The sequence below is a fragment of the Delphinus delphis genome, chromosome 15 (assembly GCF_949987515.2).
Source record: "Delphinus delphis chromosome 15, mDelDel1.2, whole genome shotgun sequence".
Lineage (NCBI taxonomy): Eukaryota > Metazoa > Chordata > Mammalia > Artiodactyla > Delphinidae > Delphinus > Delphinus delphis.
The window spans coordinates 20,941,337-20,956,798 of NC_082697.1; the positions used below are offsets into that span (position 1 = coordinate 20,941,337).

Consider the following 15,462-nt stretch of genomic DNA (forward strand, 5'->3'; position numbering starts at 1 on the left):
GGTCCTTGTTGATTATCCATTTTGTACATTGATTTTTTTTTAAAGCATGTGCCTAAATTGCTTTGATTGACATCTTACAATTTTTATTTTTAAAAAGTAATATTCGCTTGTGTAAAAAAAATCCGAACTACAAAATGGCACAACAAGGAAAATGAAAACTTCCCAACCTAATGAACCCTTTATTTCCACTCTTCAGAGGTAACCTCTGTTTCCAGTAACGGGTAACCTCCTAGAAATTTCCTGTGTACATATAAGCATTCATATGTCTATATCATCTTAAATAAAAGGAGATGATACTGTACCTACTGTTCTATAGTTTACACTTTCTACTTAATAACGCCTTGACGTCTTTTCATGTCTGCATATATAACCATTCTTCTCAGTGACTGCATAGTATTCTTCTGTGTGGACGCACCATAATTTATCTGTTAGTCTTTATCGAGGGCCACATGGGTTGCCTTCGGTTTTTGTTTTGTTGGGTTTGGTTATTGTTTTGCTATCACAAGCAATGCCACAATAAACAGCCCATGCAGCTCTGGTATAGTAGATGAATAAACCCAGAAAAATCGAACTTTGTTTCTAGGGAGCCTACATAACAAAGGACACTATAAGAAGTCTCATAAATACAGACTGACGCATGTTTTGTATACTTCTTTGAATACATGCAGAAAAGTGTACAAATAATAAGTGTGCAGGTAGATTGATGTTCACAGAGTGAACTCACCCATGTAACCAGCACACAGATCAAGAAGTAGAACACTATCAAACCCCCTTAGGAGCTCTTCATGTCCTCTTCTGGTCAGTCCTCCTCCCAGGCAGCATGAGCACTCTCCTGACCTCTGCTTCCATGAATTAGATTCACCTGCTTTTGAACTTTGTGTCAGTGGACTCATACAGCAGGTACTCTTTTGTGTCAGATTTCTTTAACTCGGCGTTCTGTTTGTGGGAGGTATCCATGTTACTGTACGCAGTTGAAGTTCTTTTGTGCTCACTGCTGCTTAATATTCTGTTGTGCGAATATTCCACCACGCATCCATCCACTACTGATGGACATTTGGGTTATTTTCAGTTGGGGGTTATGATGAAGAGTGTATATGAACACACCAGTATGCGTCTTTGGTGAACATAGGTGGGCATTTCAGTTGGGTGTCTGACTGCCGGGTGATGGGGCACATCCATGTTCAACTGTAGCAGATCCTTCCAATGGTTGTACCAATTTACATTCCCACCAGCAGTGGACAAGTGTTCCAGTTACTCCACATTCCTGATAACACCTGGATTTTGTCAGGGGGCGTTCTTAGAGAGGCACTTTTGATTGAACCGCAGGTCCTAGAAAGCTAGCTGGGGGTGGAGGGGTAGGGCTGAAAGAAAGCTGGGCTTGATTGGGTCTGGGGGATGCCAGTGATGGCTCTGGGACTAGCCCTGCACCCCAAGATGAGGGGGCAGCGGTGAGAGCATCCTTTCAAAAACAGCCTACCTGTCCCTGGGGTTTGTGATGATAGGTCTGCACTAAGGGTACCATGAGATCACTTGAGGTGGGAGGAGAGCCTTCTCTAAGGGATGGAGAGAATCCAGCTCTGGGTTCTTTAGTGGCCATAAAGCAGACATCTATTCTGCTGTGTTTTAATCCTCTGTGGGCTGGAGGCCCACGTAGATGTGCTGTGAGGGAAGTTATGTACCTGACTCCAAGGGAAATCCTCAGGATACCTTGACAGGTTCCTTTGTCACATGAGCCAGGTGCAGCCCCCTAACCCAGTCAGCTGGAGGTGAATGTCAAGCCTATAGTTATGGGACAGGTGGGGATCTCAGAAGAGAGGCCTGGACCAAAGGCATATACTCGGGGCTCACGGCAACCACTGATGGTCTTCAAATCCTTGGAGACTGAAACCTCCTTCTTGCTTATATTAACCAGAGTGGATTCTGAAGTTTGAAGTTAGGGATCCTGACCAGTACAGGACTTGTAGCACCAAAAAGAACAGAGCTGGGGATGAGTCAGGGGGGCAGGAGATGAGGGCCCTCCAGGCCTGGTCAGACCACAGAGAACAGATATCAGTGTCACTGGCCTTGAGCTCAGAGTCTGAGGCCAGCAGTGTTTCGGAGCCGGAGAATACAAGACCCCTTGTGAAGTTAGAGGTAGCACAGTCACAAGACCACCCTCACTTCTGATATCAATTGCAAGTTTGAGGGTCCCCAAGACCACCCATAAGTTCTATAATTGGCTAAAAGGACTCTAGAACTCACGGAAATCGGTTACACTCCTGGTTACAGTTTGTTAAAGGGAAAGGATACCAATTAAAGTCAGCCAGTGGAAGAGGGGCAGAGAACAGAATCCAGGGAAGTTGCGAACACCGAGCTTCCAGTTGGCCCTTCCCTGTGGATCCGTGGATGGCCTTACTTTCTCAGCATCACAGTGTGACAATATGCACAGTGTTGCCAACTGGGGAAGCTCACCCAAGCCTTGGTGTCCAGTCTTTACTGGGGCTCCATCTGTAGACATGGTTGACTACCCACGTGGTTGACCCCATCTGCAGCCCCTTTGGAGGTCCAGATGGTACCATGTCACCCAAAGTCCCCACCATAGATCACACCGTTAACTGTCGGGCATGTCCAGTGCCCCCAGCTAGACAAGACACTCTGATCAGGCAGGACTTCCCAAGGGCCTAGAGATGACTTCTCAGGGGCTGAGGGCAAAGACCAGCCCCCTCTCTGAGCCAAGGTGAATTCTTTATTACATAACCCTCCCCCCACGCCACTGTGAGCCCATGTGAGTCCCCTCCCCTGCATACTCAGGAGGAGGGGGGAGGGTGAAAGAGGAGAGACTGAGAGCAAACACACCATTGCTAAATTGATGGAAGGTCTCTTTAAATGGTTGGATTCCATTTCTGGACATTTATTTCACAGATGTACGTGCTCCTATGTTTCTATGGATGCATGAATAAGAAATGATGTATGGGTGAAGTTTTTGACGGGAGCACTATTTATTGTCAAGGGTTCAGCTGAACTGGAGAGACCTGGGCTGCCAAGTGTTGGAGGAGTTGATTAAAGCAACAACAAGCCAAAATGAAAGCCACAGTGAAACCTTCAGTCACTCACTCCAATAGCACAAGCGAGCGGCTCAAACCAGAGAAAGCACCGACACCCCTGTTCCATTTCCCCCATGGGACAACGTGCAGGTGGATCAGGGGTTTCGGTGCAAGTGTTGGGGCCGTCTCACTGATGAGGATCCCCAAAAAGAAACCTCTGTCAGATTCCTGGACCCTGAGCCAGGGAGGCAGGGGGAGGGAAGGGGGGAAGGGCTGGGAGTGGAAAAGTACTGAGTGTGAGTCATTATGGGGAAAATATCTTCAAGGTTCCCCCTTCTTTCCCTGACAGAGTCCTTGGCAAAGGCCTCTGAAAACCTCTGCCTAAGGTTTCAGGTAAAGAGACTTAGGAACGAGGGCTTCCCTGGTGGTGCAGTGGTGAAGAATCTGCCTGCCAATGCAGGGGACACGGGTTCGAGCCCTGGTCTGGGAAGATCCCACATGCCACGGAGCAACTAAGCCTGTCCGCCACAACTACTGAGCCTGTGCTCTAGAGCCCGTGCACCACAACTACTGAACCCGCGTGCTGCAACTACTGAAGCCCACGCGCCTAGAGCCTGTGCTCCGCAACAAGAGAAGCCACTGCAATGAGAAGCCCGTGCACCGCAACAAAGAGTAGCCCCCACTCACTGCAACTAGAGAAAGCCCGCGTGCAGCAACAAAGACCCGATGCAGCCAAAAATAAAAGTAAATAAAATAAATTTATTTTAAAAACCCCCAAACTTAGGAACAAAGGCTTCTGGGCTAGGAATGCAAATATGCAAAGAGCATAACTGTCCAGGGTGCCTGAGTCCTTGACTGCAACTCCCCTCAGAGACCACAGTGCATTGTCTGGGCACCGAGACTGGGATGAGGAGGGTAGCTTTCCTCCACGAGGCCTGTCAGGTAAAGCCTTTGTAATTGCCTATGGTCAGGCCCCAGAAATCACACGTAAGATTTTGGTTAAAATGCTGGACTTCAGTTAAAATAAGGAGCTGGACTTCTCATTCATAAAAGCCAAATATCAGAAACAGCCTAAGGACCCATTAGTAGGGGGTTGGTTAAAAAAATTGTGGTCCATCCCCACCAGGAAATCCGATTAATCTCTAAGAAAGAGGAAGCTGTCTTGTATGTCCACAAGCGTGGAACAGTGTGTAGCTGTAGGAGGGCTCTTGGGAAGTTAGTGAAGCGCAGAGGGGGAGTCAGTTTGTAACCAGGAGGTGCAGCATCTCCAGGGTGGCGTCTTGGTTTGTGTGGGCGTGAGCTCTATGGCAGCATAACTATCAATGGTTCTTCTATAGTCTCTCAATGGTTCTTTGATAGCCCAGAGTTCTGATCATTAATATCAGAATGTGCTGTCCCAAGGCCAGTCCTCCTATAAGGTCTGAGCTGTTGAGGATACTTGCATGTCTATAGTCGGATTTCAGGGTGTCACAACCTGCTAGGGGACCCCAGGGCCAGCAGTGGTTGTCCTGGAGCTACCGCAGCAAGATATGATGACACTAACTCGAGGCTCTGTTACTGAATGAATGTGTTTAGTCTCATGGGGTAGGAATGGCCTTTCCTGGCGTTGTGAATGAGAAATATTTTGTTCTTTCACAAAGAATTGTTTTTTTCCCCCGTTTCATAGCAAACCTGGCTGCCCCATACTCATCAAGTATGTGCCTGGGCTTCCAGGAGTCCTTTCTTGGGGCCATCCCCTGGAATGTCCTGGAGCGTTCTAGAATGCTCTGAAATGAAGGCTTGCTTGAAAACTAGGCTGAGTTTCTTACAAATATGCAGAGGAGACCAACCCACAGCTTTTCCAGGCAATGTGGCCAACAGTCTCATATCGCATCCAGGATTCTGAGCTGGTGAAATCCTACCCTATTGTACAGCCACGCGCGGGCCCCATCCACCTTACCAGTCACACGCCAACCTGAGTTCCACTTGCTGGCACTTGCGTTTCTTTGCCTGAGAGGTTTCTACAGCTGCTAGAGCCCGCCCTGCCCAGACTAGAAGAACCCGAGAACTGATGTCCCCAGGAGCTGCCCTCAAACAGTGGTTGATGGGAGACGATGTACGAGCATCCCGGCAATCTCAGCCCTTGGGTGGATACTCTGAGTGTTCTACACTGGCTCCCAGAGTTTCCCGAGTGGGATTAAGGTGGTAATTGGTTTGATCATGAACACTTTAAAGGCTGCCTTCCCTTCCCCATCACATTTTTTTTTTTACAAATTTTTTAAAATTAATTAATTTATTTATTTATGGCTGTGTTGGGTCTTCGTTTCTGTGCAAGGGCTTTCTCTAGTTGTGGCAAGCGGGGGCCACTCTTCATCGCACGCACAGGCTCAGTAATTGTGGCTCACGGGCCCAGTTGCTCCGCGGCATGTGGGATCTTCCCAGCCAGGGTTCGAACCCGTGTCCCCTGCATTGGCAGGCAGATTCTCAACAACTGCGCCACCAGGGAAGCCCACCCCCACCCCCAAGCACATTTTCTCTCCTCTACTGGTTATTTCCCTGGGATCCTCTTCCCAGTAAACTACTTGTACCCTCCTCCTTGTTTCAGAGTCTGCTTCTGGGGAGCCCAAAGGAAGGCAGGTGATAATCGCATCAGCTGTTTACCAGGACCTGGTTATGCCCTATCCTCCCCTCACCCCCAGAAGCTGGACGTGAACCCACTGAGTCCCTAGTCACCCTGCAAGGAGGTATTCCCAGCAAATTTGACAGGGGAGGACACAGGCTTTAGAGAGGCCTTTCCCCAAGGCCCAAAACAAATAAGTTGGAGTCAGGACTGGCTCTTTCCACGGTGAGGCAATGTCCTGAAAAACAGACATAGGAACTGGGTCTGTGCTGCCTCTAGTTCCCCTGTGCTGACCAATTCAGTGCCTGCAAACAGAAGGATGTTCAGTAAGCACGTCCAGCCAATAAATATTGAATCCCCACTAGGGTTAAATAGATCCTTTTACATGGATTACCTAATATCATCATTATAAGAGTCCTAGGACATGGCTACTATTATTATCATCCTTATTTCATAGGATAAAGTGGGGGAAAGGGGGAAAGGGACCGGTCCAAGGCCACGTGGCCAGTGCTGGATGAAGCTGAGCCCTTCACAGTCCATCACAGGATGGATGATGGTGGCAGACAAGTGAACAAAAGGGACGAGGCGAAGCCATGGCTCACCCCGCCTCCAGTTGGGTGACAGTGCATCGTCCCATCTTGGAATGCATCTCTGTCACACACAGGGTAAATGGGTCTATTCCCTGTGAATTATCTGCTAGCCGGCAGCTCCATCCACCTGCTCATTTACACAATTAAGAAAGCATCCAACGAGCCTTCTGATTCCCAGTCCCCGGGGGCCCAACCGCATAACTTGGAAATGACTGTTCGGTAAAGTCTGATCAAAGGCCGGTTGTTCAGTAATTAGAAATCACGGCCTCTTCCTCCAAGCTTGGGGCTCATAAACAACAGTTGGATGAGTCTTTTATTCGGGTCAGACCCAAAACCTAGACAGATCCATTGCCTCCTAATTTACACCCGTTTCAATGGGGAGGGCAGCAGGAGGCTGAGTTTTTGCTCCCGGAGACCCTCTGGCTCCTGTGTCTGCAGCAGACAGAGAGGGAGGGAGAGAGGGAGCACGTACTGAAATGAGCCCATGAACTGCCCCCAAACTGAGATGGACAGTTGTCTTAGAGAGCCAGCATCAGCACCAGGTCCAGGGCTGAGCAGGGAGTGGAATCCCATGTTCTCTCATTGAGGTTCCCACAGCAGCAGCGCTGAGAAATGGGAATGTGGTCAGGGTTCATCCTTGAAGACCACAGATGGAGCTGACCATCCAAAGACCCCTTAAATAAGAGAGGGTTGGCAGTAGGGGGGTTCAGCTAGAGTACCAGATGGTTCCTTCACTGAGCCATTCAATAAACATTTATTGAGGACCTACTAAGTGTAAGCACTCTGCTAGGCACAGGGATCCGATGGTGAATAAAAAAGACCTGCCCTTGAAGATAGTACAGGCTAGCGGGGGAGGACGGTCCATCCCGGTGGGAAAGTAAAATCCAGAGTTAGAGGGGGTGTGGGTGTACGTGCTGAAAAGGAGGAGTGTGGGGACAGAGGCCAGTTCCCCAGAGCTGACAACAGAAATGGTCTTCATCCTCCCAGAATCTCCAGGAATACGCTGCACATCTGGAAATGCAACTTGGCAATCCAGCTGTGGCCCCCAAGCCCTGTCTTTCGCCCTGTCCTCAAACTCTCAGGTACCGGACGTTGGTGCCCAAAAACAGGAAGTCCTAGGAGAGACAAGACAGGACAGGATGGTAAAAGCATCCTCTACTCCAAAAAGATGCATCTCTGATTTAAAAGGACACCCACGTCTGGGGAAGCACAAGCTCTGCCAGAAAGCAGGTCAGTGCGTAAAACGAGCGTGTGCCTGTGTTCCCAAGGTCTCCATAAAGCACAGCTTTTGCCAGCTACCTTCTCTAAGATGGCAATTAATCTGTCATCTCCCAAGCTGCTGCTTCCTGGCAGACCTCATAAATGTCCCCTGTGTCACCTAAATTCTCTCTCCTTGGTGAATAAGACAAAACTGTGAGCTGCTGGGGTTTATTCTCCTACTTCCTCATAAGTTTCCATCACCAAAGGGGTGCGAATTCTGAACTCAGAGCAAAATCCAATTCTTTCCCACAGCAACCATCCCCTGCCTTTGGGGGTCAAACACATGGGCAGAGCTGACCTCAAATTTTTATTGGATATGATAGTATATACAGTTGACCGCTGAACAACTGCGGGGTTAGGGGCACCGATGGGTGGGAAAATCCACGTATAATTTAGAGTCAGCCCTCCGTATCCGCGGTTCCTCGCGGCCGCAGTTCCTCATACACAGATTCAACCAACTGCAGAGATGGTGTAGTACCATAGTATTGTATTTATTATTGAAAAAAACCTGCGTATACACGGACATGGGGCCATTCAAACCCGTGTTGTTCAAGGGTCAATCTAACAAATTTCTAATGACTTCCATGGTGCCAAACTGAGCTAGAAGCTCTAATCTTCATAACTGCCCAGTGAGGTCTGGGCTACACCCCACTTTACACAGGAGAAAACTGAGGCCAGCTGCATGAATCGTCACTCAGTCCTTGCTTTGAACAATGATCTGTCTCACTCCTTATAAACTCTCAACAATAGTTGGATGTTGAGTATCTCTGGACACAAAAGGGCTCGGGATATTTGTTTTTCAAATGTCTCAGTTGATCTCTGTTTCAATGTTCCTGATCGCTCTGCTGCCTGTCCCTCTCTTTAGTAGCTGTTGTTTGCTGGATGTTGACTATGTACCAGGCACAAAGCAGCATCTCCTTTAATGCTCACAAGCCTGCCAACCCAGTCATCCCACCTTACGGATGCTCTTCTAGAAAGATAACCTGAACCGTGGGGCACAGATGGTGCATAAAATGCTTGGTCAGAAGAGTGGACAGTCTGGTGAAGAATCAGACATATTCCTTGGTATTCAAATAGTTAAGTAAATTATGGTCCCTTGCATGCTTGGGACAGAATTTAACATTGGTGGGGGGAAGGGAGACTAGACTGCAACCGAAAGAAAACAGGTCTGAGCGCTAGCAAGGCAACTATCCATAACAAGAAAACAATTTCAAAAAATGCTTGGAGGAGACAAAAGGCTGGAAGGAAGTACACCAGAAGTCAAGCTATGAGTGTGGTGGGGCAATGGGTCTCTGAGGGACGGCACACCAAACATGTATCTATTAATACATCAAAGCTCTTCCACTTAAGAAATTAGAAGAAATTTTATTTTAATTAATTAATTAATTAATTTTGGCCTCACCACACGGCTTGTGGGATCTCAGTTCCCAGACCAGGGATTGAACCCGGGCCTTCAGCAATGAAAGTGCTGAGTCCTAACCACTGGGCCACCAGAGAATTCCCAAGAAATTAGAAGAAATTTTAAAAACTTACAAATGGCTTTCAGAACCTGAGCTGTTGGCATGGCTAGGATTGCTGTATTTTTAAAACGAGCTGGTCTTGAGGTTCTCCCAGGTCACCCACGGCCGGGGGGCGGGGCGGCGGGGGGTGGAAAGTTGTGACACAGGTTGTGTCAAATCCCTCCTGCCCCCATAGAGGTGCCACTTCTAAAGGACACGTGGTCGGCCTCATGGCATCCAGCTGACCCTGAACCATCCCACCCCCGTGGAGGCTTTCCCAGCTGCAGGGCTGGACTGGGTCCCACCCACTGAGTTATAGCCTGCAAACCAGGAAAGCTAACCAACCCCCCTCCCCAATTCCTCAGAACCCTGCTGAACCCACTGACCTTGTGGATCTGGAGAACAGGGTCATAGAGCTGAATACGCTTTAGCAGAGGGAGGGGGAAGCCTTCTGCCAACTTATCTGGAGGTTGCAGCAGAACATCGAGAGAGATTTGTTAATAAATAATTACAGAGAAAATTTTATACCAAGAAGTTCCTCTCTGCAAACCCTATACATGGTATATTCACATTTAATTACCACCAAAGATTGGGATTATTATTCCCATGTTACAGATAAGGAAATTGAGGCATAGAGTGGCCAAGTACCCTGTCCTAGGTTCCATAGCTGAAAGTGGAAGAACTGGGATTTGATACCAGACAGACTGACAGAGGAGCCTGAGCCCTCAGCCATGGTGCTCTGTGGAGACAGTGGCAGGGATGGGGCAGCGTCTACTCATGATAAGAATCCAGTGGGCATTTGCTCTCTGCCCCCCACCTGCAAATGAAGCAGGGTCTCTTTAAGCTTTATTTTTTGACCAGGGAGATGGCAACTAACTGGGGAATGTGATTTTAGAGGTGGGCTGCCTTGTACCCTGTATATTAACTTGGTTCTCAGTCTCACCTGTCACTTCAGGGTGTGTGTGGGCACTTCTGTGAGCCCCTCTTTCTCTCTTAGGAGGAGGTTTACTGTGTTCCAAAAACTGCCCCTATCCTCAACCCTCCTTAGAGGCCTGGAATGAGGTGAGGCCGACTTCAACACTCCCGTCTCACAGACAGGCCACTGAAGCTCAGAGAAGAGAAGTGACTCGCCCAAGGTCACACAGCCTGCAGGAGAGCCCTGGTCCCAGCTTTCTTTCCCCGAAAGAGCAGTGTCCACTCTTGACTTGGAAAAATCCATAGTGATACTTACCATTGACCTTGGGGTAGAGGGTGCTGAGAAGGTAGTAATTGAGCAGCGCCTCCAACAGCTCCACCTGGTGGAGAATAGGAGAGGTACACCATAACCACATGTACCATCTTGCCCACCAACAAACCTCCAGAGAGGCCACCCCGTGGGTGGGGTGGTTTTGTATGTGCTGACATGGCAAAAGGCTTGAAAAAAAAGCAAATTTCAGGTAGATACCTACATCATGCTACTACTTTATAAAACTATTTTGAGATGCACATTTATACGTGTACAAAGGGATAGAAAAATTTGGAAGACTACACACCCAACTATCTATCCTCCAGGAAGAACATCAAGGTTTGACTTAGCCTTATCTTTAGTAGTTAATTTTTCTTTTTACAGTGGAAATGTTTTCCCAAGTTACTTATATAATACAAAAGATTTTTAAGTCAAAACAAAAATTATGAAACCCAACTTTTAACACTCGCTATGTGCCACGTATAGGGCTCAGAGCATTACATCTACACCTGATTCAATTTTCACTAGAACACTTCGAAGTTAATATTAATGTCTCCATTTCACAGATAAGAAAACTGAGGCCCACAGAATGAAAGTGACTTGCTAGAAATCGGGCAGCAGGGTCTGAATTTGAATCCAGATTTACCTGATTCTACAGGTCTTATTTTATTTTATTTTATTTTTTGCGGTATGCGGGCCTCTCACTGTTGTGGCCTCTCCCGTTACGGAGCACAGGCTCCGGATGCGCAGGCTCAGCGGCCATGGCTCACGGGCCCATCCGCTCCGCGACGTGTGGGATCCTCCCGGACCGGGGCACGAACCCGTATCCCCTGCATCGGCAGGCAGACTCTCAACCACTGCGCCACCAGGGAAGCCCTACAGGTCTTATTTTTTACAGTCGATGTTCTGAAAACATGATAGGATGTCTTTTTGTGACTCTTTACATATGAATAATTTACTTCATAGAACATTTTTACATGCCATGCACAGATACAATATTAGTGTGTCATTATTGACTTTAGCCTTTGTTCTCTGAAAGGAGTCATCCTTCAGGGTCCCTGTGGGCAATGTTTCTCCCCACACTTGATGTATTTTTTCCACTTCTACTTGAGGGAAAGTCTGGGAAGTGGGGGGCAGGTAAAGTGTGGTCAGAGGGAACCAGTATCCATAGGATGGTAAAAAGGAAGCCAACTACTGTAGATGAAAGTCTTTCCATCTCCTCCTTGGCTTGCGAGCGGCTGCCATCACCCTACCTTCCCTCTTTTCAGAAATCTCTCCTCGACTGTTTCAGCCCACGTAAAACTTCCCATTCTTTTTCCTCTTTGTGGAAATCATCTTTTGGTTTTGCCTGCCCAGCACTCAATTCCTTTTGTTTTAATAATAGTCCCTATTTTCTCCTGGGCAACCCTCCTTTCCAGTCTCAGTCCGTGTGGTTTGGGACTGCAAATCCTGGCTTGGGGAGTGTAGATTAAACCCAAGCTCAGCCAACTGACCTTGTCCAATTTCCGACCACGTGACTGGCTAAAGAATGGGCACATGACCAAGATTAATCCAACGAGGGCTTTTTTTTTTTTTTTTTTTGTGGGTTAAAAAAAAAAGAAACTACAGGAAATTTGTGAGTTTTCCACCAGTGAGAAGAACCTGCCTGAGAATGAAGCCAACACAGATGAAAGCAGAATGGAGAGATATTCTTTTTTTTTTTTTGGAATATATATATTTTTTCTTTCTAAAAAATTGAATGAAAGATTCTTTAAATTCTGTAGTGCTCTACAATTTTTAAAAGTTTCACACACATGATTTTATATAATCCCTTAATAACCGTTTTCCCCCATCCCTATATCGCCCCTCTCCCCTTCCCTTGGAGATTCTTGATGTACTAATTTGAACACCTGGATCCAGCTATGCCTGAAACCTCTAGCCTTAGCTTTTTTGTTTTTGTTTTTTGGTTATGATCCTATACATTCCTTCTGTTTGCTTAAGACACTTTTAGTTGGCTTTCTATTCTTTGCAGTTAAAAGAATTCTGTCCAATAGATGATTTAATTATACTGTCTTATATTGGGAGGTAACTGTTCCTCTGCCCTATGGTTCCTGTCTTCAAGAACTTCTATGCTTTTCTAGGGCAGAGAGTAACTCTTCTCCTTTTCTATTTTCTATTATAGGTGCCAAAGCATTGATTAGTAAATACTCTAAATTAATTATTACCCTAATCATTTCATAAATAAAAACAATAATAACTTACATTGAATACTCCAACTTTAGATTCTTTCAGTTCCACTTGTATCCTATAACAAATCAGAGAAGATTCAGAGATGTGGGCATTATGTTCAAGGGAAACCTAAGCAATGTAGGGATCCCCAGAAAGGAGGAGACACCAGCTTGAGAAGGCACAGGGCCAAGGGTGTGGTAGCAGTGAGAGTGAAAAAGGTGATTGAGGAAACAAAAACAATGATACAACCTTATTCGGAAGACTTGCAGAGGGGAAGTGTGTAGCATAAAAGAACTCAGTCTCTATAATTTCAGGAAGTCAATATTGCTGATGTCTAAAATTCATAGATTAAGAAAAAAAGCAGTATTAGTAAATTCTTTAGAAATTTGGAAGTAATGGGGGTTAGGTGAAAAGGAAGTTTATGGAGGCAGATCCAGTTGGCCAAAGGAATTGGGCCAACTGGGGTAAAATTTAACTTTCTTTCCCAAACCGTGGGCCCCACGGTTTGACAGGGGGATCTGGTTACATCCCACCTCCAGCTACAGGGAATCAGCTGAAGCGTCAGATGGAGCCCAGTTGAGCGCCCCCCATGTAAGTCACGAGGCTGACTTACTTTTCTGGCTTCAGGAATCCAGTGATCTTGCTGGTGTTGAAGGTCAACATGACAGACACATTAGTGGCCTGGTAATTCCAGTAGAAAGAAACTGGTCTAAATAAGGAGGTTGTCATGTACAGAACGGATAACTATGAGGACCTGCTGTCTCCTCTAAGCAAACATCTCACTGAGTTAAAGCAGGAACTTGCCCACTAGATTAGACTCCCAGGAAGCTCATCATGGGTGCGCAATAAACATTTGAACTTGGACTTGAATATTTTTACTTGAAATTGCTGACTATGGTAGCAATTAAACTTTGAACATACTACCAAGAGAAGGTATAGAGGCCTATGCCTGGAGATCTCTAAAGGGACCATGTCTAGCTATCTCAGGGCCAAGGTTCAGCCTGAGTAAATAATAATAGTAATAATAATAGCTTATGTTTTAATTTAAAATATATTGGGGACACGTAGTTTTTCAGGGCAGAAGTCTGGTATGTTCCCCTTTGCCTGGCAAAGCAATAAAGCTATCCTTTTCTGCTTTACCAAAATAATAAAAATAAAAAATAATAAAATAAAATATATTGACAACAATTTTGATAACAATAACAACAATATCAAATTGCAGATATAACATCTGGGAGCAATTACTCTTCTAGAAATTTGTCTTGCTGAGTTTCAAACCTGGAACAAGAGAGCAAAGTTCTCCATCCTGTGAGCAGCACCCCCAAAAAACTCAGAATCCCTTCTCTGTTTGACAGGGTCCATTGAGAAGGGAGACACAACTCTCAATATTTAACCAAGAGGGAATTTCATACAGGGGATTGGTTATACAAATGATGGAATTGCTGAGAAGTTAAAAAAGAGTTGGAGAGGCAACTCAGAGATTAGCAGAGGTGGGAAGCTGCTTCCACCCCAGGACTGGAGGAACAGAGGGAGGAATTGGGGAGGCACCATGGAGGAGACACAGTCAGTGCCTGAGCCTCTGTCCAAGAAAAAGAGAGAAGAAATACTCTGGCTTCTTCCTTCCTCCCACCCTCTGTTCTCCTGACAGTGTCTTCCATTGGCTGACCTAGCTGGAAGTCAGTGCAAGGAAGCCTGGGAAATGTAGTCTTCAGGGGTCAGATATAGCTACAGAGCAGAGCAACAGGTCAAAGATCCCCTCTGCCTTCCTCCCCACAATAGCCCAGACTCACTTAGTTGGGCAAACATACATTAAGCAAATAAACCTGCAAACAGCTACATTGGTATCTTTACAATAACTCCTATGAGGAAAAATAATAGGGTGCCACAAGGAAAAAAAAATGACAAGGGGCCTAAGGTAGATCAGGGGTAAGGGCAACCAAGAAAGGCCTATCTGAGGAAGTGATACTTAAGTTGAGATCTATCTTAAGGAATTAGCCAGGTGCGGAGTGGGGGAAAAAGCATGTAGGAAAAGGGAGCAATGTTTGCCAAGCCTTTGAACCTTACCACACCAAGCCGGAAGACGGGCTCCTTGACGGAGTTGGGCAGGAGCACAGAGGCCTCAATCTCCATCTGGGCAGCTGAGGACAGATTCCCAGGGCTGAAGTTCAGGAACGGGGCAGAGACCACTGTGCCTTGGAGCGTTAAGTTCATGTTGGGGTACAGTCTGGCTAACTGAGGGCAGAATGAAGAAATTATGTCAAGAGAAGGAAACATGCAGGTTTGCTGGAAGAACCTTGAGGGAGTCAGATCAAGCTGAGGACACTTCTTGGTTGGTTTAATTTCCACAAAATGCTCTGTGCCTTTTTCTCTTGAAGGTATAACTGGACATCCTTCCACGTCAGACATACGGAGTCTGTGTCATTTATCTCATGGATGCATTGTATTCCACTGTGCATGGGTACTGCAATTGATCTAACATTATTGCACATCAAGTTGTCTCCAAGGTTTTGCCATTTTAAAGACCACTCTCCTGTGTACCCTTGGCTATTATTTTGGGGGATACATTCCTAGACATGGAATTGCTGAGTCCAAGGGCAGGGATTTTTTTTTTTTTTTTGGCGGTACGCGGGCCTCTCACTGTTGTGGCTTCTCCCGTTGCGGAGCGCAGGCTCCGGACGCGCAGGCTCGGTGGCCATGGCTCACGGGCCCAGCCGCTCCGCGGCATGTGGGATCTTCCCGGACCGGGGCACGAACCCGCGTCCCCTGCATCGGCAGGCGGACTCTCAACCACTGCGCCACCAGGGAAGCCCCAGGCAGGGATATTTTTAAAGCTTCTGCCAGTTATTGATTGCCAAGCTGTCCTCCAGAAAGATTAGGCTGATGTCTTTTTCACTCCACACCCCTCCCTGGGCAATGGGTGAGAGCTCTTTTTTTCTCTCTACCCCCATCACACTCAGGTAACTGCACATGCAAAGCCCAGACACCACTGTTTCTGAAGCGCAGCATGCCTAGATCCCACCATTTCAAAGAGCTGGCAATTTTCCTTTTAATTAGAATT

The 15,462-nt window shown here is 46.7% G+C and overlaps 1 protein-coding gene across 1 annotated transcript in view; it reads right to left on the reverse strand.

The window, feature by feature from the left end:
- Positions 1–6,938: 6,938 nt before the first annotated feature.
- The window catches only part of LBP (lipopolysaccharide binding protein), a 28,379-nt gene continuing 19,855 nt past the window's right edge, over positions 6,939–15,462 (reverse strand). The window contains exons 10-15 of the mRNA XM_060030792.1: positions 14,469–14,636; positions 13,018–13,085; positions 12,438–12,480; positions 10,203–10,266; positions 9,358–9,434; positions 6,939–7,327 (exon numbers count right to left, since the gene is read on the reverse strand). Coding sequence (XP_059886775.1) covers positions 7,283–7,327; positions 9,358–9,434; positions 10,203–10,266; positions 12,438–12,480; positions 13,018–13,085; positions 14,469–14,636 — 465 coding nt within the window. The 3' untranslated portion in view covers positions 6,939–7,282. The remainder of the gene's footprint in view (positions 7,328–9,357; positions 9,435–10,202; positions 10,267–12,437; positions 12,481–13,017; positions 13,086–14,468; positions 14,637–15,462) is intronic.